At 44.5% G+C, this 23,813-nt stretch overlaps 1 protein-coding gene across 1 annotated transcript in view; it reads left to right on the top strand.

Moving 5' to 3' along the window:
• The window catches only part of LOC129697688 (uncharacterized), a 14,586-nt gene extending 4,058 nt beyond the window's left edge, over window positions 1-10,528 (top strand). Inside the window, exons 2-5 of the mRNA XM_055636397.1 lie at window positions 5,624-5,844; window positions 6,569-6,698; window positions 7,663-7,837; window positions 10,055-10,528. Coding sequence (XP_055492372.1) covers window positions 5,624-5,844; window positions 6,569-6,698; window positions 7,663-7,837; window positions 10,055-10,205 — 677 coding nt within the window. The 3' untranslated portion in view covers window positions 10,206-10,528. The remainder of the gene's footprint in view (window positions 1-5,623; window positions 5,845-6,568; window positions 6,699-7,662; window positions 7,838-10,054) is intronic.
• Window positions 10,529-23,813: the final 13,285 nt, after the last annotated feature.

Raw genomic sequence — 23,813 nt, 5'->3', positions numbered from 1 at the left:
CTGCATGATATTCTAAATGCGGTATTTCACAAAAAATTAACTGTTTCGGCCAGCAAACTATATGTGAGAATCGGGGTTCTATCCATCCAGTTAAGTTTAATTGATACCAACTAGAGTTATGATTATTGGGATTCTATCGTTACCTCTATGAATTTACTGTGACCTCCATGTTTCTTCCTCGTATATTCTGTGTGCCTGCGGCAGAGATTGAATTAATAAAGACTGTAAACCAACTTTGTTGTTATAAAGCAGCATGCTATTTATCAGTGTAATTGCCAATAGAGTGGGCTGTGTTTTTCAGCCTGTGCATTTGGACCTTTGCATTATCAGAACTTACAATGTGTAACGGAGTAACTTCTTCAGTGCAATTAGGTCATTATGAACAGGAGCCTATGACTATTACCATCTGAAGCGATCCACGTCAACAATGGTGACGAACAGTAATTAAACATTGTTCCTGTAACCTTTTGCACAGTTAACTCGTCAGTTATATTAACCAAACTGATTGCTAGTACTTAAAGATGAAAATTTCCAATACCATCTCTAGCTACGCTGGAGGATGGGCTTTGCATGAGTTACCATTTTTCAGTTATATGGTATCACCTACCTATAAGACACTAGGTGTATTCTATGGGTTAAAAGTTTATTGTGTGAATATGCATAATCTGCATGCTCAACTCCAAGTTGATACACTGTGGTGGTGGCATATGTTAGTCACATGGGTGCAATCAAGTCAAAGCATCCTGTGATAATTTACCTAACCTCATTTGGCACCTGGTATTTCATCACACATCTCTTATTGAAACATAAAAAGTTTATGACAACACAGAATAGATGTTTGTATCACAAAGTATTTAATGACATTGTGGTTCGAATGGAACAGCGAATATCAATATGTTTACATCCAGGCTAAATCACCATTGTAAAATATGTGGCACAGTGGCAATAGATGTATTCTCGCTACACTGAGAAGGAATATTTTTTATGTCTTTCCTCTATTTTGCCTCATCAGTCGGGTCTTCCAGAAAATCCAGTAAGATCTCGCCTCAGGCATTTCGTACTGCCTGACTGGCCTATACAGCCATGGTTCCCGCTAAATATTGGGAATAATATAGGACCTTATATGGTTATCCTAAACACTAAAATTTGGTGGTTCAACCCCATGACTCGGGAAACCATCCTCTGCATGATAAATCAATTTATAGATTTGCAGACTCTGAGAGATCGTTCCTGCGGCTCGGGTTGCCAGACTAATCTATGTGCATGCTCACTGCAGAGTGCAGGAATAGCACCAAAACACCAGCACATTTTTCCTCATCAGGAGATGGGAAGTGTTTTCTTTTAATGCCTATGTTACATATATACAGCACGGATAACTAACGTCTCAGAGTTCATTTTCAGATGGGTTTTTGACAATTAATTAAGTTACAGTACCATTAACTGTGCCAATGTGCTTCTCATCATAGTTGCTGCTATAATCGGGACCCACTCTGTTGGGTCTCACCCTCTGATATCCAGATTTCTAAAGGATATCTTTAACGCAAATTCTCCCAGGCCCAAGATACTTCGGAGGTTTTGTGTTGTTTTTAGGCTTAGGGTGTTCTAAAACTGCTTCGACAGCAGGGCCCACTCACATCTCTATCCCTGGTCAAAACTCACTTTCAAAGTGGTTATGCTGATGGTGCCAGTCTCAATGCTACAGGTCCAGCCACTACTTAAATTGTGGACTGGACAGGATGGTTACATCATTGCTAATAATATAATATTTTTATATTTATGATGTAGTTAAGCAGAGCAGGACCAGGGGCATCAGGTCCTGTAAACATTTTTTCATGGCATACCCCATGGACCATTTGGTTATCTGTGGTCACACATTTAAACACATTCAATACATCAAGGTCACCAAGAGCCTTAGAGGCTCTGCACTAGCAATGTTGTTAGTTACTTAAAAAACCTCATAAAGGTATCAATCCAGACACCATCTCCCGGGTGGTCAAAACGGGGTGTGAGCTTAACAGTAGTACATACTAAATATTCGATATCACTCGATCCATTAGGGCTTGCTACTCAATATTAGCAGCAAGGGTTTTATGTACGTTCCACTGGACCATATCCTAGCAGCTGCAGGATGGTCAAATGAACGAACGTTCCAACATTTTATAATAACCCATTGCCAGACCAAGGGGTTTTTTTTTACCAAATTCCATTATGTTTTGATTCATTAGTTTCCCCCAGGACGGTAGGGGTCATTATTATTTCCCTTTGATGATTAAATCATCAGCATTTTAACAAACTGTGTCATGGCTGAATGCATTAATCTTTCTCACTCATCCATGGTCAATTGATGTAGCATGTGACGCCTGGACTTGTATCCGGCATGAAATCACAGAGTTTGAAGTGGTTGATCATTATTTTATGAGGAGGTGATGATGAGGGATTATGTGCCCTTCTGCTTCCCAACCGGTACTCATAAAAATTCAGCTGGTAATTTCGAGTTTCTCTCCAATCTTACTATGTGTTAGGTCAACTACTGGTTATCTGTGGATTTCACACCACTGCTTTGAAGATTGACGTGCAATGCGGGCTGACGGCATTCACATAATCCCTCATCATAACTCCTCATAGAATAAAGAACAAACTTCAAACTAGTAAGTTCTCGTTTAGTCTTACTATTCTCAGGCAGTGCTTTCCAGTTTATAATCACCCACTGAGTGGGACAAGCACCTCCTCAGGTCCTATGGGGCGCAGGCGTAGAAACCTGTACACAACAACCTTTGCCGGTATGGTGGAGCAGTGGTAGAGTTGCTCACAGTTGTATCACTTACTGCTGATTCCACCCAGAGCTGCACCGTCACAGCAAGGTGAATATACAGCATGCAGGTACAGCAGGCAGTGAAGAAAGTGAATGGCGTTGGCCTTTACAACAAGAATAGTCGAGTATAGGAGCAAAGAGGTCCTCCTGTAGTTGTACAGGGCCCTAGTGAGACCACACCTGAAGTATTGTGTGCAGTTTTCGTCCCCTAATTTGAGGAAGGACATTCTTGCTATTGAGGGAGTGCAGCACATGTTCACAAGGTTACTTCCCAGGATGGCGGGACTGTCATATGCTGAGAGAATGGAGCGGCTGGGCTTGTACACTCTGGAATTTAGAAGGATGAGAGGATATCTTATTGAAACATATAAGATTATTAAGGGTTTGGACACACTAGAGGCAGGAAACATGTTCCCGATGTTGGGGGCGTCCAGAACCAGGGGCCACAATTTAAGAATAAGGGGTAAGCCATTTAGAATGGAGATGAAGTCACAGTTTTTTACACAGAGAGTGGTGAGTCTGTGGAATTCTCTGCCTCAGAGGGCAGTGGAGGCCAGTTCTCTGGATACTTTAAAGAGAGATCTAGATAGGGCACAAAGATAGCGGAGTTAGAGAATATGGGGAGAAGGCAGGAACGGGGTACTGATTGGGGATGATCAGCCATGATCACATTGAATGGCTTGAAGGGCCGAATGGCCTACTCCTGCACCTATTGTGCATTGACCATTGTCCATTTATTCCTTCTCATAGAGACAAGTGGCTACAACATTGCAGTGGGACAGGAAAGAGGATCATCCAAACCCCTGAGACCCGCTCTGCTGTTTCCATGTTTGACTAATCTTCTTGAATTTTTTGAAGAGGTTGTTACTAGGGAAATTGACGAGGGTAAAGCAGGGGATGTTGTCTATATGGACTTTAGTAAGGCCTTTGACAAGGTTCCTCATGGAAGGTTGGTTAAGAAGGTTCAACTGTTGGGTGTAAATGCAGGAATAGCAAGATGGATTCAACAGTGGCTGAATGGGAGAAGCCAGAGGGTAATGGTGGATGGCTGTTTATCGGGTTGGAGGCAGGTGACTAGTGGGGTGCCTCAGGGATCTGTGTTGGGTCCTTTGTTGTTTGTCATGTACATCAATGATCTGGATGAAGGGGTGGTAAATTGGATTAGTAAGTATGCAGATGATACCAAGATAGGGGGTGTTGTGGATAATGAAGAGGATTTCCAACGTCTACAGAGTGATTTAGGCCATTTGGAAAAATGGGCTGAAAGATGGCAGATGGACTTTAATGCTGATAAATGTGAGGTGCTACATCTTGGCAGGACAAATCAAAATAGGACGCACATGGTAAATGGTAGGGAATTGAAGAATATAGTTGAACAGAGGGATCTGGGAATAACCGTGCATAGTTCCTTGAAGTTGGAATCTCATATAGATAGGGTGGTAAAGAAAGCTTTTGGTATCGTAGCCTTATAAACTCATAGCTTTGAGTATAGAGGATGTAATTGTTAAAATTGTGTGATACCAAATCTGGAATATGGGCTGTACAATTTTGTTCGCCCAATTAAACCATATAACCCTATAACAATTACAGCACGGGGAAACAGGCCATCTCGATTCCCTTCTAGATGCTCGACACATAATCTCTCCCTAGTCCCATATACCTGCTGCTCAGACCATAACCCCTCCATTCCTTCCATCATATAACTATCCAATTTATTTTTAAATGATTAAAAACGAACCTGCCTCCACCACCTTCACTGGAAAGCTCATTCCCCACAGCTACCGCTCTCTGAGTAAAGAAGTTCCCCCTCATGTTACCCATAAACTTCAATCCCTAAATTCTCAATTCATTTCCCATTGTTTGAATCTTCCCTACTCTCTGTGGGAAAATTTTCCACGGTCTATCCCTCCATAATTTTAAAAAAACCCTCTATAGGTAACCTTCTGCGCCTCCAAAGAATTAAAGCCCTAACTTGTCAACTTAAAATAGAGAGTACTCTCTCTAGTACTAGAGGAGATTGTTACTAGAATTGTCACCCATGCCTGGTACAATTTTAACATTACATCCCAACTTCTATACCTCCATGGATTTTCAACAACTACCAGTCTACAGGAGATTCCACTTTCATGGGGTGTGAATCCCAATCCCTCTGTTAGGTCTTTATTTCATTCATGTAACGGATTTGTCCTGCAGAATCAGCATTAAGCCATCTTTCAGCCCACTCTTCCAACTGCATAAATCTCTCTGTAGGTCAAGTGGTGGCGGCAGGTTCGTTGGTATCATTTAAAAATAAATTGGATAGGCATATGGATGAGAAGGGAATGGAGGGTTATGGTATGAGTGCAGGCAGGTGGGACTAAGGGAAAAAAGTTGTTCGGCACGGACTTGTAGGGCCGAGATGGCCTGTTTCCGTGCTGTAATTGTTATATGGTTATAGTGTTATATGGTTATTAAGACCATAGCTGTTCTTACGTGGGTCTCAACATTCACCTGTGTGATCCTCATAAGTCTTGGCTGTCCCAAAGTCTCTGTTCACCACATCAGATATGTTTTAACAACAATATCTCTCAACCTGCAAATCTGCAGAGTTTATACCCAACCTGGTGAAATCCACATGTAATAACAGCATTCAATCCAATGAAACCCATCTACAAGACACACAGACGCTTACTTATATCTCAGTCAGCACTCCGAGGGTTAAAGATTACACAATCCAACTTAAGCTTGGTTAAAACAATGTTTGCATAATATTTTAGATGACTTCATTCCTTAGAACATATTCAAATCATCTTCATAAAACGGTATAAAAAGGTTTTGAATTCAGGGCTCAGACAGCAGATCCAGCTGGAGGTGTGAAGAGTGACTGGGTGCATCCAACAGTGACCAGAGCGGAGCCCAAGATGCTGAGACTCTGTTTAACTCTCTCTGTCCTCCTGGGGCTGCAGGTTGCAGGAACAGGAGCAGATCACAGTGTGGGGGAAGCGTGCAAGAATAGCATTTGTTTACCACTCAAAAAATTAATTAAATATGATGTAAGTATTGTGGGGGAAATGTATTGCCTGTGGTGGTGTTTGTAACTGTTTATTGACCACAGTGAGATAGGGTGAAAACAGAAGAGAACAAGGGGGATCCGATCTTTCATTTAAAGCCGGTCCATCAGGAAGTGGAATCAGGAGACAAGTGCTCACACAAAGGGCATGTCAAAGTGTTACAGGATAAACTAGGTATCAGCTCAGTGATGGCAGCACGGTCTGGGTGAAGCTCAGTCCCTCTGCTCCCACAGTGGAATTCCCAGTCCGGTTAGAGTATTTCCAGGGTGATGGTCAGAAATGCTGGAATTTATCCCAGAGAGAATGGGGAGTGATGATGTTTCCTGTTGACAACTGCATTCTGATGCATAAATGTTTCCATTGTTGAGCCTGAAAAGTAGAGATACAGCTGAAATTTAAAACACAATGAAGATCTAGTAACGGTTTAACATGAGGACAAATGAAAGAGTGAATTCACTGAAGTGGAGTCTGCCAATATTTGAAATATTACAACAATGTGATCTATTGCCTGAGGGTGTCTGAGTGGGGAGAACAGGTGACGGAAAACAAAATGATTACATGAGCAGCGAGTCCTGTAAATTCTACACGTTCTCTCAATAGTTCAGTCCATGGAGCCGGCAGCCTCATCAAACACACACATCACAGCTCCCAACACAGATGTTTTACTGCTGTTTACTTTCACTCATGTTTCCATTCACCACTTTAGACCTATGAAGAACTTTACCTCCCAGAACTGCGATGGCTCTCTACATTTGTTAAAGGTGCAGATCTGAACACTGCAATAGATATCGCCATCTCTAGATTTTTCAAATATTCCCGTTTCAATAATTCTGCAGGTATGTAAGATATTTCTTCAATGTAACAGCACATAACATATCTTATAGTGTCTTACCCATCTTATTACAAACCAATGTGCAGACAGGATCCACATTTCTGAAATTTCTGTGCTTCATGGAGGGACTCAAGGACACAAGACAGAAGGAGGCCAGTCGGCCCTTCCTGACCGTGCTGGGCAAAAGGGGCAATCTGGCATCTTCCCAATTTCCATCTTATCGATCATTTCCTGTGGTGATGTGATGATTTGAGCTTCCAGTGTGTGTGTGTGTGTGTGCACATTTGGGAGTATATGTGTGTAAATGTGTGTGTAAATGTGTGTGTGAAAGAAAGTGAGTGAAGTGAAAGCAAGGCAGAGAGAAAGAATGTGTGTCACAAAGTTATAAAGAAAACCAAACTGGGTTTAAAGCACAACTTCGATGTTTGAGAAGTGATTAAAAAATCATGAGAGGAAATTAGGAAAAGGTAGTAAAGTGAAAAAAAACAGAGAGAGAGACTGAGGGAGTGAGAGTGGGAGAACATTGAAAATATGAAAGTAAAGACATTTTAAAAAGATGTAAAGGTTAATAAATACTATTTCTACCTCAGACCAATTCATTTCCAGGTCCTCGTTTCTCTGAAACACCCCCCAGATTGAGTGAAGGGACATCTGCGCGGTGTGCACTGTGTGGGGTGGACATGGTTGTTGAATTTTGTTTGATGAGTGGGATGAGATTATTCCAGTACATTCACTGTAGAACTGTACAACCACCTGTAGTAAAAACAGAGAATACTCAGCAGATCAGGTCGTGACCGTGTATGTTAGAGAAACAGAGTTAATATTTCAGCTTTGGGAGGTTCATCTGTGAGCCGTCATTACAGGTCAATGAAATATTGTCAATATGCCACCTGGAACCCCTCCCACCCTGAAAATGTGGGGAATGCTCTGCTAATGTAATGGTACTGAAAATTGTTCTTTTTCAACAGATACGGTAGTTCCCCTCAGTATTCCTTGGTCAGTTTATGTCCCTTTAACATTTGAGATTCCAACATCAGGATTCTTGGTTTCCATTTCACTGCCTGCTGGGATCGTGGATCCACCTGCTCCAAATGATCCATCGGTTCAGCTCCTCCAATCTCCTGAAGTACAATCTTATGTCAGGTAAGGTTTGTTTCTCATGTCAGCATTGTCTTCCCAACAACACTACACTCGGGCACGGTGGGACTGTGGTGAGCGGGATGGTCCACACGGGTAGGGATCGTGACCATCATTAACGGTGGTAAGAATGAGTTGGCTCCTGACTCACAACCTTCACTACCTCTCCTGAGGGACACGACCACTCTCCACACCGACAGGTTCAGCTGGAGACTGGATGTGACCGTCACACACTTTACTCTGACCCAATCTCCAGTGAGAATTATTTTCCTGATGGTGTAGTTCAGAAGATCATTAGATCATAAGATCATAAGTGATCGGAGCAGAATTAGGCCATTCAGCCCATCAAGTTTACTCTGCTATTGAATCATGGCTGATCTATCTCTCCCTCCTAACCACATTCTCCTGCCTTCTCCACATAACCTCTAACAACTATACTAATCAAAGATCTATCTATCTCTGCCTTAAATGCAACCACTGACTTGGTCTCCATAGCTATTTGTGGCAAAGAATTTTACAGATTCATTACCATCTGACTAAAGAAATTCCTCCTCTTCTCCTTCTTAAAGGAACGTCCTTTAATTTTGAGGCTATGACCTCTAGTCCTAGATTCTCCCACTAGTGGAAACATCCTCTCCACATCCACTCTATACAAGCATTTCACTATTCTCTATGTTTTAATGAGGTCCCCCCCTCATTCTTCTAAACTCCAGCGAGTGCAGGCCCAGTGCTGTCAAACGCTCATCACATCATGTGTTAACCTACTCATTCCTGGGATCATTCTTGTAAAACTCCTCTGGACCCGTTCCAGAGCCAGCTCATCCTCCTCAGATATAGTGCCCAAAATTGGCAATTCCCCTGGCAGATTCCACTAGTATTAAACAACTGCACCAAAAACATACTGACACCCACATTTCAAAGATTCCTACACGCACAATGTGTAGGAAGGAACTGCAGATGCTGGTTTAAGTTCAGATTGAACTCTTTCAGTCTGAAGAAGGGTCTCGAACCAAAACGTCACCCATTCTGTCTATCCAGCGATGCTACCTGTCCTGCTGAGTTACTCCAGTGTTTTGTGTCTATCTTCATACACACACAAACAGGTTTCCATTCTTGGGTAAGGACAATCTTTGATCCTTGGTGCACCCAAAATATAACATTAGTTCTATTGAAAATCTAAGACTGGAAGAAATGGAAATCTGAAATAAAATTAGAAGCTGCTGGAAACATTCGTCAAGTCAACAGCAAATACGGAAAGAGAAGCAAATAATGTTTCACCTCTGAGACCCTTCATTAGAAGTGAGAAAGAAAGTGTTAGTCTAGGTAGCAGTGTGTGTCAAGTCGAGTGCAATCAAGTCAAGTCCATTTATTGCCATATGCACAAGTACAGTGAGGTACAGATACAATGAAGAACCTGCTTGCAGCAGCATCACAGGCAAATGGACACATGACAACACATAAAAACGCAAACCATACTGAAACTAGATATATATTCCGCAAGATAGTAAAATAAAAAGACTGTAAAACAACGAGACAAGAAGGGGAGGCAATAGGTGGAACAAAGGGGTCTTTTCTGGTGAGATCTTAGTTCTTGCTCTGCTCTGGAGGAGAAGGAGGTGAGATCAGTGGAAGAATGAAGATTGTTCCATATGTCCCACAAAAAGGCCAACATGGGTTAATCCAGTACGCATGCTGATTGAGAGAAAACAATTGGAGATGACAGAGAAGCTGTTTGGTGTGAGGACAGGTTGAGTCAGATAAGTGAGTGTGTTGGTTGAAAGGACCTAGTTGAGTTAGGGTTTAGAGATTCCATTTGTTCCTTCAAAGTACCAGTGGGATACCGCTAATACTGTCCAAATTCACTGGCAGGACTGGAAAACCAAAGTCAGCACCATCTCCCAAGCCAATGTCCCATCATGAGGACCCAGTTCTTTGGGAAAGGTCCAGATTGATTGAATACCATGTAACTTTTGTGAGGTTGTGAGTGTTGGAACCCTGTAGTTTCACAGTCTGAGGGGATGAGGATGAGGGTGGAGGATAAGAGGGACTGTGCGTGGGAGAGCGAGTTAGACCCACCCATGCGGTGAAATCTCTGCTTTTCACTGTCTGGGGGCTCAGATATACTGACCACACCAGCTTGCTGTCAACCTCAGCAATTGGGACACAGTTATATCATTAAGTTAACCGAGAAGTTATTCAATATTTATTCCAAATTGTTCACAGGACTTTTACGGAGAAAACTGAAGACTATGATCAACTCATCGATGAATTCAAAAGGGACTTGGAAAAGGACAATCGTTCCTTTAACAACACTGGTGTCTACATCAATTGGTACAATATAAATGGACTAATGCAAATTGTAATTAAAAAGTAATGTAACAGAATATCTCAATTAGAGGATCTGTTACATTTACAGATTACAAACAGTGAGATGTGCTAAAGTATTTACCTAACTTTAACAAGGTTCTCCCACCAACAACAATAACATGTATTTCTGTGGCATTTTAATACTGAGACTGCAAAGAGTTTGAATGTAAACCATCTGCAAAATAGCAAGCCCTGTTCCTAACCATTTCTCCTGTTGACAGCTGCTCTTGGGAAATTAATAAGCTGTTGTCTTCTGTGTTTGCGTGTCTTTTGCTTTTCGAACTGCTGGGAATGTATTTTCACTGTGAAATAAAGAGGGTGATGCATCACAACACAGGTTCTCCGGGTTGATTCTTACTCAGAAACAGAAATGAACACCAAAGTGATATGATCAGTTACCAGCTTTGATTTTGTGGATGTGAAAATCTGAGATGACCAGTCCTGGGCCAGCACATAGATTTCATCACAAAGAAATCACATCAGCACCTTTGCTTTCTGTAAAGTTTAAATAAATTCTATGTGTCACCAAATACTCCTAACAAATCTCTGCAGATACCTGTAACACTGCAGAGAGAATCTCCATGGTCGCATCGTGGCCTGGAATAGCAATTCCAATGCACAGAATTGCAGGATATCATTGCAACTGCCCTGCCCTCCATCGCAAGCATCTACATGTGACACTGCCTCACAAATGCAGCATTTCATTAAGTCGCAGAATCATACAGCGTGAAAACAGGCCCTTCAGTTCAACTTGCACACACTGACAAACATGCTCCATCTACACTGGTCCCACCCGCCTGTGTTTGGCCCACATCCATTTAAATCTTTCCTATCCGTGTACCTGTCGAAATGTTTCTTAAACGTGGTGATAGTACCTGCCTCAACTACCTCCTCCAGGGGTGCATTCCATATATCTACCACCCTTTGTGTAAAAAAGTTGCCCCTCAGGTTCATTTTAAACCTTTCCCCTCTAACCTTAAACCTATGCCGTCTGGATCTCAATTTTCATACTCTAGGAAAAAGATTATGTATTTACCCTATCTATTCTACTCATGATCTTATATATCTCCAGAAGATCACCCCTTGTAATTCTGCTCCTAAAGTTTACCCCCCTTAGTCTAGTTCAGTAATACATTGAATCAAGCACTGGACCACTAAACTTTCTTTTTTTAACAAACAACGAATCCCCTATCCGATACCTAACCACCGCGGGTCTGATCCTTGTCTCTGCCTGGCCAAACCTTTCAGCTTTGTGCAAACAGACACTTCCAAAAGGTCACGCAGTCCCAAGCGCCCTTCCAGAAGATCGACGCGATCCTAGTGGGGGATACCTTTTATACGTCAACAAAATCTGCGGGACCGAACTACATAGGGGTGGCACCCCTCACAAGCCAATCACACATATCGATTACATTAAAGTATTATTGACAGTTCCCCAACCCAATTACAAAGAGTCCCAATACAATGTTTCTACAGAAGCTTCTGGAAAGTAGTCAGCTAACTGAATGATGCAACATTTCCTCTGGCAGTATAAACAATTTAGCCAGGCCTTCCCACTTCAGCCAATCATTAAACAGCAGTACAACTGTCCTGCAACAATATTAACATTATTTACAATCCCTTTGCAGCTATCCAATCAAAACAATGCACCTACAACACCTTGAAGTTTCTTTACAGAGTCCTCATACATTCTAATAATTGGGAGGACATCTGGACCTCACCTTACCTGGTATATTGATTTGGGACCTAGACCCCCTGGCACCAGGTCACAGCTTGTGGCATCTTACATAAAAAGGCTAACAGGCCTTGTAGATGCATAAATCCTTTACTTCATTTTAACTCTGTTTTGGCCAGGATTATATTCCCCTCTCTTATCACATGATAATCAATCAACAATGATAATCAAAGTACAATCGTAACTGTTTCATTCTAACAAATATCTTAACAAAAAGATGCTGAGGTATTTTCACAGAATTTCACCAAGCTTCCCGAATTCTCATGGGCGTAGCTTCATAATTTCTGTCTGATGAGTCTTCTCCTCCCGAGTTTTCGTGGGCACAAATCCCCGCCATGCATCTTGATAATTCATCTGTGCTTGATCCATAGTAGAGCATGAAGTTTCTTTCTTTCTTTTAAAATCTTTTTATTAGCTTTTTTTCCCAAAACAAAAACAAAACAAAAACAAAACAAAAAGAATAATGATAAACATAACAATGATATTGATACATAGGGATCAGGATTACATTAATAACAGGTATAACCTAATTACGAGTCCAGTGTCAAAATACACATTGAATATAGACCTCCCCGGTCTCTATGTAAATATAGTTAAATGTTTAAAAGAAAACATATATATATTTTAAAAAAAGATAAAAAGAAAAAAAAGAAAAAAAGAGAGCGAAAAGGAAAAAACAAAACCCCCTTAAACTAGAAAACAAAAGCAAAACAGAATCTGAGCTGCAAAGAATTTCAACAAAAGTCCCTGTTTGTCATCAAGTCTGTTCCACCGTATAAAGGTAAAATAATTATAATAACGGTTGGAGAGGGGACAATTTATGTTGTGTGAAAATGTTGAATAAATCATCCCCAAGTCCTATCAAATTTAACCAAGGGTTCAACAATGTCACTCCTGATATTTTTCTAAATTTAAACATGGTATCGTTTCAGAGTACCAATGGAGTGTGGTCGGACGGTTGGGGTCTTTCCATTTAAATAAATAGGTCTTCTGGCAATTAATGTGGTAAAAGCAATCAGCCGATGGGACAATGAATAGAATCTAACATTGGTAGCCCAAAAATTGCAGTAATAGGATGAGGTTGTAAATCAATACCTAAACCTACAGAAATAGTATCAAAGATTTATTTCCAATATTATTCCAAAAGTGGGCAGGACCAAAACATATGGGTCAGTGAGGCCACTTCAGAGTTACATCCGTCACAGGTAGGATTTATATGACCATAAAAATGAGCTAACTTATCTTTTGACCTATGAACTCTGTGAACCACCTTGAATTGTATTCAAAGCGTGTCTTGCACACATTGTGGAAGTATTAACTCATTGAAGAATCCTCTCCCATTTCTCTATAGATAGAGAAATTTGGAGTTCTCTTTTCCAGTCATTATTAATTTTATCAAATACTAGACCGTGCAGACCCGTTGGGTCTGTTCCCCCAAAGTGTGGTTGCGGGGAGAGGGGGGGTGCGGCATGCGGTGTCACACACGCTAACTACCCCCCCCCCCTTGATATTATATTAATATTATTAATTTGCTCCTTTTACCCCATAAACGCCCTATCCACTGACGTATAGCCCCCAACTCGCAGGCGCTTCTGCAGAAGGGGGGGGGGGTAGAGAGTGACGTCAGAGAGAGAATGGGGAGAGACAGAGAGAAAAGGGCAGAGACAGAAGGGCAAGAGACAGAGGGAGAGGGAAGGGGAGGGGGGAGGGGAGGAGGGAAGGGGTTTAGGGGAGGGAGGGTGAGGAAAGGGAAAGGGGGAGAGAGAGGGGAGAGAGAAAGAGGGGGAGAGAGAGAGAGAGCCACAGAGAGGGGGAGAGACAGACAGAGAGGAGAGAGAGAGAGAGAGAGAGAGAGAGAGAGAGAGAGAGAGAGAGAGAGAGAGAGAGAGAGAGAGAGAGAGAGAGAGAGAGAGAGAGAGAGAGAGAGAGAGAGAGAGAGAGAGAGAGAGAGAGAGAGAGAGAGAGAGAGAGATTGAGGAGACAGAGAGAGCGAAATGCAAAATGCAATGCGTCACGCGTTCAGAATGTTCTGGAAATGAAAAGCGTGCGCGTCTCATGCCCGAAAGCTGAAGGCAGCTCTATGGAATTCAGGGGAGCAGCCTGCAGCATCACACACACACTAACCCCCCCCTCCCTCTCCCACCCCCCATATTTCAAAAATCCACTCTAGATTTCGTCAATTATTCCCCAGATTTTGAATAAAATTGCTCATAAAACATCTGGTTGTGTACGAGATTGCAAGTGTATGATCAAGAGTTTAACCGAGTTCCCACGGGTATGACAAGTTTGCCGTTTACTTGTCATTTCTGCGATGTTCCAAGTTCGTCTCCTGAGTTACTCTTGAGCCACTAATTGAAGGTTTGTTTTAATAAGCAACAGTGTTATGTTTTAATAAGCAACAGTGTTAAAGAAGACCTTTCCATCCTGTGGCTTTGTTTTAAAGATATAATTCAGCGCGGCCGCATCTATTGATGTGACCTACAAAGGGAAAATGCACATCATCCAGTGCCAGAGCAGTTATACTTCTGATTTGTTTGAAACACACAGGTTTGATATGTTTTAATTGAATTTACTGCCATGTCTACACACAGTGGGAGACGGGAGATTAAATCTTTGAATGTGGGCGGATGTGCACATCAGATTGTTGTGAGATGGAGCTCAGGGTTCACCTCCTGAGAGCTGCTTTGGTGCCCAGGCGTGAGTTGAGATGGAGAGAGGTTGGGGGGGGGGGGGGTCATTAATCTGTCTGGGGTGACATGGCTCTTGGGTTAGGCTGAGATCATTCTCTGCGGGATGATCTTAGAGCGGGAGACAAGTGTAGGAGAGGTGTACTGACTGTGTGGGCAAAACTTTGGAAGTGATTGCCCACCAGTTTCAAAAGCCGCTGTGTCTCCCTGTCCCTGGGATAGCAGGGGGCGATCAAACAGCACAATACCCCTCTCCCCCTCCACGCCAACATGAAGGGCAACGATCCCAAGCGTCAGGAACAGCGGGCAGGCGACAATCACCTGCCATAACGCGAGAGAGATCATGAACTGTTGTAGGTCTCCTTTGCGCGTCTGTGTTTCTGTCTTTCTCCACTCAGTGTTGGCCCTATCTGTCACCACCCCCACCTACACCCCATCTGCTTCCCAGCCATGTGTGTGACCCCTTCCCTCCCCTCTCCATCTCCCCGCCCATTGCACTGGCGCGGGGGCTTTGCACTGTCTTCACGTCGGCGACGCCAGCAGGTCAGTGCCAGTCGCCCCAGGGCAGTCGCGTCATCCGAGGACGTACACACCATTGAAGATAAATGGGGATACTGTGGATAGGGTGAGCTGTTTTAAATACCTGGGAGTCCACATCTCGGAGGATATGACATGAACATCACACACTGCAGCACTCGTGAGTAAGGCAAGGCAGCACCTTTACCACTCAGGCAATTGAGGAAATTCAGAGTGGCTCTGAGGATCCTCCAGTGCTTCTACTCAGTTGCTGTGGAAAGCATCTTCAGAAATAATTTGCGGTAAAATATTTCCCAATCTCATAGCTAATATTTTGGAAAGAATTTTGGAATCTACATTTAACAGTGATATAGCTCTATATGATGTCACTTCAGTAGGGCCTTTATCTTTTTTAAGAATTAAATAAATAGATGCTTCATAAAAGGATTGTGGTAATCTATTCATTAAAAATTCTTTATCAACCTTGCATAGCCAGGGAGACAGTAAACTTAAGAAATACTTTAAAAATTCTATTGTAAACCCATCTAAACCGGGAGTTTTACCAGAATTAATTGAAAGGATTGCTTTCTGCATTTCTTCCTCCGTGATGGGTTTGTCTAACAACAGAGACTCGTTATGTGCTAAATTTGGCAACTCCTCATAAAATAAAGATCAAACTTCACTGGTAATTTCTCGTTTAATCTTACTATTTTACTTCAGAGCCACGTGAGTAACTACGTGAAGATTTCAAAGCTCTATGATTTCATGCCGCAGATTCAAATACTGGCCTCTCACTGCATTGATTGACTCAATCATAATTAATATAATCAATGATGCATCACCCAAACATTGCTGTAACCAATAAACAGTTTAATCTAACAAAACAATAATAGTTACCCCTCTATCCCAGGGGCAAACTATACAAATGAACTTAAAACAGAATCGGCAAAAACCCCGAGCCTTGTAATCGGCTTATGGTAAAACCTTTGGAACATCAGTTCACTTGACCATCCTGCGGCCACGAGGATATGATCTATAGGCACGTCCATCGCGCCCTGGCCGCTGAAGTTGCTGCCGCCCTGGTGGAATGAGATTTAAAATTATCAGTGTCAATCCCAGCGCTTACCAGAACCTGCTTTAGCCACCTTGAGATAGTTTGCACCGACACCTTACTGTCCGTTTTTTTGTGGCTTATGTGGCTAATGCTGACTCTGTTCCCCTCAAGGTTCTGGTAGCCTCAATATAATGTGACAAATGTGACACTACACACAGGCGGGAATCCTTGGGGTATGCCGAAAAGACAATCTTACACCCTGCCACACCAATTCTACTCTGCTTGAGCAGATCATAAACATAAAAAGTGATGGCATCTGCTGATACCTCCATCCTGTCTAGCCGCAGCATGTGTAATGTCTGCACCCGTTGGACTGAAACCAAAACCATAAGCATGACCACTTTCATGGTGAGCTTGGCTAGGGATAGGACTGTGACAGGAGACCACTGGTGAAGCAGCATTAAAACTTTGCTCACATACAAGATAACCGAGTACCTGGGCTTGGGAGGATTGGAATTAAACACTCCCTTCATGAATCTAGAGACTAATGGGTGAGTCCCCACTGAATGTAATTCTGACACCATGGGTAAATATGAGGACAGAGCACTTCTGGCTGTGTTAATCGCACTATAGCTTAAATGTGGTGGTTTAATCTGGATGCAAACAAATCGATATCTGGCATTCCAAACCTAGCATCAACATTTTCAAATATCTCACGGTTCAACATCCACTCTATGTTGTCATTAAATTGTCATAACCTTGTGTCTGCGACTGTGTTGAACCTCCCAGGCAAATGAATTGCTGAAATCCAAACATTTCTCTCAATACACCAGCTCCAGATCTGATTAGCCAAGCTATTACAAGCTTTTGACTTGATTCCACCCATATGATTCAGATATGCCACTGCTGTAGTGTTGTCAACTTGCAACTGCACATGTACATGCCTTTTAGCAAGACTGTAAGCTTTAAGCCCATAGAATGTTCCCAGAAGCTCTAAATAATTGACTCCTCGCAATTGCAGAAGGGATGCCTCATCAATATTCCATCTGCCTCCACAGCTGGAAACCATATCAGTAGCACCCCAACCTTGGCCACTGACATCAGTCTGTAAAACTATAGAAGGTGGGTCAACCAAAACCTTCCTTGAGCTAGTTGCTACATTCATGATCCACCATTGTATCTCAGAAATAGCTTCTGTTGGCAACTTCATAGGCCTATCAAAATGGCCTGCATGTGCTTTCAATGCTTGTTCTTTAGCTCTTTGTAACTGTTGATAATGCAGAGGCCCAAACTGCACAGCTGGAAAAACAGCCACAAGCTTGCCAATCAACTTGGCCACTTGTCTAATTGAGGGTAATTGTTCCTTAAGCACACTCTTCAATTAACTGCTGCCATTTATCACTCGGCAGAGTCACTAACATGTGATCTGAGTTAATGGTGAAGCCCAAGTAATCAATAACTTTAACTGGCGTTAATTTGGACATCTGGGTGGATAATGAACCCTAACTGCTCAAAAGTGAATTGAACAGCTGACAGATGATTCAGCTGCCTCCCGAGTGTCTCCTACAATAAAAATATCATCCAAATAGGCCATTACCACATAACCCTGAGTTTGGAGTAAGCCAAGAATTGTTTTTTACAATTTGGTAAACAATCTCGGAGCTGAGATTAAGCCATTTGGCAGTGCTTTGAATTGCCACAATTGACCCATCCAGTTAAACTTCAAATATCTCCTATCATCCCAATGAACAGACACTGAGTAATAAATATCCTTGAGATCTATGCTTGCCATATAACTCCCTTTGGAAACCAACTGTTTACCAATAGAAAAAGTTTCCATTTTGAAGTGTCTATACTGCACAAAAGGGTTGAGGCTCGTTAGGTCTAGAATGATTCTACAATCCCCATCTTTTTTAGATCTAGGAAAGATACTTGACACAAACTGATGGGATTGACGAACCAATTTCTCAATTACCCCTTTTTTGCACAATATCTCAAGCTCAGCCTGAATTTGTATATTCTCTTCGTGTGAAAACACGAGTGTACGAAATGGGACATGCTGAGTTGGCGGACACACAGTAGGGTAGAATTCAATCCGAAACCCCTCTATACTGCCCAGCACAAATGAATCTGATGTTATCTCTTTCCATTCTTTGAGAAATAAGTGTAACCTGCCACCAATTTGAACTTCTTCCCCACGTAACATATTTCCTTGAGGAGCAAAGTCTCTTCCCTGCACATTTGCTGACTGGGCTTGTTGCCCCCGGCCCCTCGTAGGGAAACTCATCTTAGATTTAGTGCCTGTGGCAGGATATCAGGGTCGTGAGTTGGAGAATGACCGACTCGTTCCCTCACCAGTCCCTGTGAACGCACCCCGTCGATAGGGGAAAAACCTTTTGCCCATTCGGCCACTTGATGGTACTTTGATGAGGCCCACAGTTTTCGCCTCTTCGTCCAGTTCCTTGACTCGCTTTGCGCGGTTCTCCCCGAGCAATAAATTAGGCAACTGGATATTATTTGGTTTGCAGAGTGCTGCAAATTTCGGGTGTATAGCAGGACGTATGGCACTTCTGAGGCTGTTAATTTCAAACTGTGCACTGCACAAAAGCCCCAGAGCATCCTGGTGTAATTCCATCATGTGCCCCTTATCCAATGTTCTGGCAAATGCAGTAATACCTGCAGCTAATAATTTGAGCACCCTCTGGACCTTCAATTCTTGTGCCCACACTGCAACCCCCATTTGGCCCCATATCACATGGTTGACCACCGGCACCTTTAGCAACCCACAGTTAACAGGGGCTTCATACTTTCTCGCAGTATCATCCATAGTTAGCTCCTCGAGCTGGTGGGAGAGCATATCATTAATTGTGCTCTTCCCCCAATGGCTCCCCTGCTTCTTTGGGGACTGCGAATTTAGCAGCCAGATTAGGCACAAAGGCCTCTTGTCCTTCACCCTTAGGGCTATACAGAGCCTTTACCTCGGCATCAGTATACTCCTGACCCGGCTCACCCTCCTCCTCCATAAGGGGGCGATTGTGCAGCCCTACTACAGGCTGGCGAGGACTACACTCCTACTCCCGGAGTACATCCTTCTCAAGCAACCTCTCCAACAGGCGCTCAATTAGGGAGAGCCGTGAGCAAATGGTCTCTCCTGGAGGTAAAACCTCCTGGCCCGACACTGGATCTATAGGCCTGGCAGACTTAAATGTGGCCTTACGCCCTTTCAGTGCGGTAGCGCAGCTCTCAGGCAACGAGTCTGCTCTCGCAAACCCCCCTGCTTGCGACAAAGTCGGCGAACTAGGCAGGCACCCACTGACCGCATTCTCCCGGTCTTCCATACTCTTTGCCACGGGGTGCCTTGCCTTCACCTTGCTAGCTTTCTGCATTCTCCTGAAGCACAACCTCCGACACAGAAAAACGGTCTCAAGGATAAGTTTGTCCACTTACCTTGAGTTTTAAACTTACCCGCTTGGAGGAGCTCTGTTGCTCCAATTGGCCGCCTGCACCAATGCATCTGACATAATGACGCACGTGCGGCTGGACGGGGTTCTTCACGTAGTCACTCACATGACTCCACAAAATTCTGATTGGTCTAGGGATTCCTGAAAGGATTTATTAATTTCGTCATGGTCTACAGTTAATGTACCATCCCGATTACTCACTTTAAATCTGTTATAAAGTATTGTATTGTATTGTATTCAAATTTATTGTCATTGTCTCAATTTGAGACAACGAAATGAATTTCCCTTACAGGCAGTATCATAAAAAAAAATCACAAAAAAAAAATAAATAAATAAATAATAAATAAATAATAAAACATATTAAAAATAAAATTGAAATTGAATTTAAAAAAAGCACAAACACAGAAAGTCCACGACACAACATAACATAAATGGCACCAAGGTGAGGAAGGCACCATAGTCCAGCCAGCCTCCCCTCCGTGTTCATCCGTGGTCGGGGCCTTCCGAGCACCCGCAGTCGCCGCCCTGGGTGGCCCGATGTTCAGGCCCTCACGCCGGGCTGGTGGAACGCCGACGCCGAACCCCGACGGTGAGCATCCTCCTCCTCAGCGGCCCGGACCTCCTGATCAGCCGCCTCCCACTGCCGGAGTCTGCAGCTCTCGAGTCCACAGGCCGAGCTGGGCAGAGTCGCAGGACCCCGCGCTGTCCATCAGCGCCGCCCGCGTTGGGAGCTCCACAAACCGCAGCTCCAGGATGTTGGTGCAGCAGGTCCAGCACTCCGAGCTCCAGACGGCGACCCCCGGTAAGGCATCGCCAGCCCCGCGATGTTTCAGCGCTGTCCCGCCGCTGCTGGAGCTCCGGTCGATCCCGGCAGGAAAGGCCGCGCCAATCCAGGTAGGTAGGCCGCTGTGGGGGGAGGGGGGGGGCGAGGACGCGACTCAATAATAGTCGCGTCCTCACCAGGAAGCAGCTAAAGGACGGTATCCCCCGCACCGTGCCCTCTTCCCCCACATAAAGATACAAAAAAACACACCAAAAAAAACCACTTTTACATAACTAAATAAACAAAAAAACAAAAAGATACCGGGCTGTAGGTGGAGGCTGCTGGCACCAGCGCCACCGGAAGTACAACACCGGTAGTCAATCCTAGAATAACTATGATATACATGAGAAAAAAAATACAATTCTTTGTAATTTGGGTGTAAGAATCTCCAGACTTCTAACATTCCAGAGTCAAGTAAAAAATAATTGATAAAACGAGCTGATTTTTTTGGAAGCACATGATCAGATGTAGATCTGTCCATCGAGGGGTTCAAACAACAGTTAAAATCTCCACCCATTATTAAAAAGTGGTCATTTAAATTAGGAAAGGATGCAATTAACTGTTTAAAAAATTCAGGGTGATCAATATTTGGTGCATAAACATTCACCACAGCAACTTTTTGGTTATAAAGAACACCAGTAATCACCAAAAATCTACCATCTACAGCGCAGGCCTTTCAGCGCCTGATGGACACCGTGGTGGGTGGGCTCGACTTCCTGTTTGTCTACCTGGACGACATCCTCGTGGCAAGTCGCCCGCGATAGGAACACTGCGCCCACCAGCGTCTATTCTTCCAGCGTCTCAGCGACCATGGGCTCGTAATTAAACCTGGGAAGTGCCAATTCGGCCTTTGGGCCATCAACTTCCTGGGGCATCGGGTGACATGGCATGGAGGAATGCCTCTGGCGGACAGGGTTGAGGCAATCTGCCAGTTCCCGCGGCCTGCTATGGCACGTGGCTTCCGGTAGTTCGTAGGGATGGTCACATTTTACCACCGGTTTGTTCCGGCGGCTGCCAAACTTTTGCGGCCACTTTTCCAGTTGCTGGAAAGCAACGGGAGATACAGTGGGACACTGTTGCCATGGCAGCGTTTGAAGGGGCGAAGGAGGCCTTGGCTCGGGCAACTATGCTCGTGCATCCGTTGGCCGACGCCCCCACAGCCCTTACCGTGGATGCCTCGGACTCTGTGGTTGGCGGCGTTTTGGAACAGTCGGTTAACAGCCGTTGGCGGCCTCTTGCCTTCTTTAGCCGTCACCCCTGCGCACTCCAGAGCAGCACTACAGCACTTTCGACTAGGAGTTGCTCGCCTTATATCGCACAGTGCGGCACTTCCGGTACTTCCTCGAGGGCCGCATGTAGCCTTCACGGGCCACAAGCCCCTCACGTTTGCTTTTGCGAAGGTTTCGGATCCTTGGTCCGCCCATCGTTATATACTCCAAAATGGTGGCAACTGCAGCCGTGCTTAGCCTGGCTTTGGGAATAGATTACTCCACCTTGGTGGCAGCCCAACTTGTGGACGATGAGATGCCGGCGTGGTTTGGTGCTTGAGGACGTGCCATCGGGTCCCTCGGGCCTATCGTTCCGGCAGCCTGGTGCCGTCGCGTGTTTGAGGTTGTCCATGGGCTGGCCCACCCTTCCATCCGGGCCATAGTTGCTATGGTGGCCGCAAGGTTTATCTGTCACGGACTGCGGAAGCAGTTAGCTCGCTCGGCCCGGGCGTGCATCCCGTACCAGACATCAAAGGTGCATCAACATGTCCGAGCACCCGTTCAAGACTTCGCAGTGCCACACCGGCGGTTCGATCACGTACATGTGGACGTCAAGGCAGCCGTGTGGTCGTGCCCTCGTAGCAGCCTGGATTGCCCGCTTTGGTGTTCCACCTCACCTCACGTCTGACCAGGACGCCCAGTTCACGTCTAACTGTGGTCCGCCATGGCCCGCCTATTGGGGACACAGCTCCACCACACAATAGCGTATTATCCCCAATCAAATGGGTTGGTGGAGCGGTTCCACCGCTGTCTGAAGGCCGCCCTGAAGGCTCGTCTCACAGGCCCTGGGTGGATGGACGAGTTGCCATGGGTCCTGTTGGGGATTCGGACGGCCCCCAAGGAGGATCTGTCAAAGTCCTCCGCGGAGTTGGTATATAGTGCTCCGCTCACCGTCCCCGGGGAGTTTGTCCCTGCTGCTGATGAGTCCCAGGAACCCCAGTTATTGGTGCTGAGTCGCTTGCGGGAGAGGGTTGGCGCCCTATCTCCCATCCCAACGTCACGTCATGGAGTGGCCCCTTCCCATGTGTCACTGTCGCTGATGGGGAGCCCTTACATTTTTCTTCGCCGTGACTCCCACAGGTCTCCCTTGCAGTGCCCATATGAAGGTCCCTTTTGCGTGCTGCGTTACGGGCCTACTACATTCGATTTGGACATGGGAGGCCGGCGTGAAACTGTCTGTGGCTCATTTGAAACCCGCCCACTTGGACCTGAGCGAGCCAGTCCATGCAGCTCAACCATCCCATCCCCGCAGTTACTCCCATGCCAGACATCAAAGGTGCATCGACACGTCCAAATATCCCAGTCCTCGCAGTTACTCCAATTCTTCACCACCCCATCTATCTCTGATGGCCACAGATGTGAATTTCAGGCACCTTCTCCACCTCGACAGTTTCCACTTCCCTGGTGCTGACAGGTTTACCTTCATCATGGATGTACAATCCCCTCCCAACAGAGGGCAGCAGTCACACACATAGGGAGGCGGTGAGTACTGTAATCTTGGAGATCATTGATCTGAGAGGAGAGTGATGATAGGTGGGTGCAGAGAAGGATTGAGGGAAAGAGAGACAATTCAGACCATCAAATAATGTGTTGGAGGAACTCAGCGGGTCAAACGGCATCTGAGGAGGGAATGGTGTTGTCGGTGTTTGTATCTAAACCCTGCATCAGGACTGAATTCTGAGTCTCCCAGTGTGGAGCAGACTCACTGTCTGGGGCCGACTGTGTTCCCAGCCCAGAGGGAGCGATGATACCATCTCCCTTTCAATCTCAGCGATCTGGAAAGTGGTTCAATAATTCAATGTTTATTCTGAACTGTTCACAGAACATTTCAGAGAAAACTGAAGAATATGAGCAACTCATCAATGAATTCAAAAAGGTCTTGGAGAAAGACCACTGTTCCTTTAACCGCCATCATGTCTACATCAGATTGTTCAACACACAGGGACTTGTGCAAATGGCATTTGCAAAAAAGTGAAACATCATCTCTCTCTCAGAGGGTCTGTTACATTTACAGATTCCAAACAGTGAGATGTGTTAAACTCTACCCTTAACTTTAGCAAGGGTCTCCCAC

Source organism: Leucoraja erinacea, chromosome 5 (genome assembly GCF_028641065.1).
Source record: "Leucoraja erinacea ecotype New England chromosome 5, Leri_hhj_1, whole genome shotgun sequence".
NCBI lineage: Eukaryota > Metazoa > Chordata > Chondrichthyes > Rajiformes > Rajidae > Leucoraja > Leucoraja erinaceus.
Note: the sequence above shows the minus strand (reverse complement) of the source record. Positions and strands in the feature narration are given on the sequence as shown.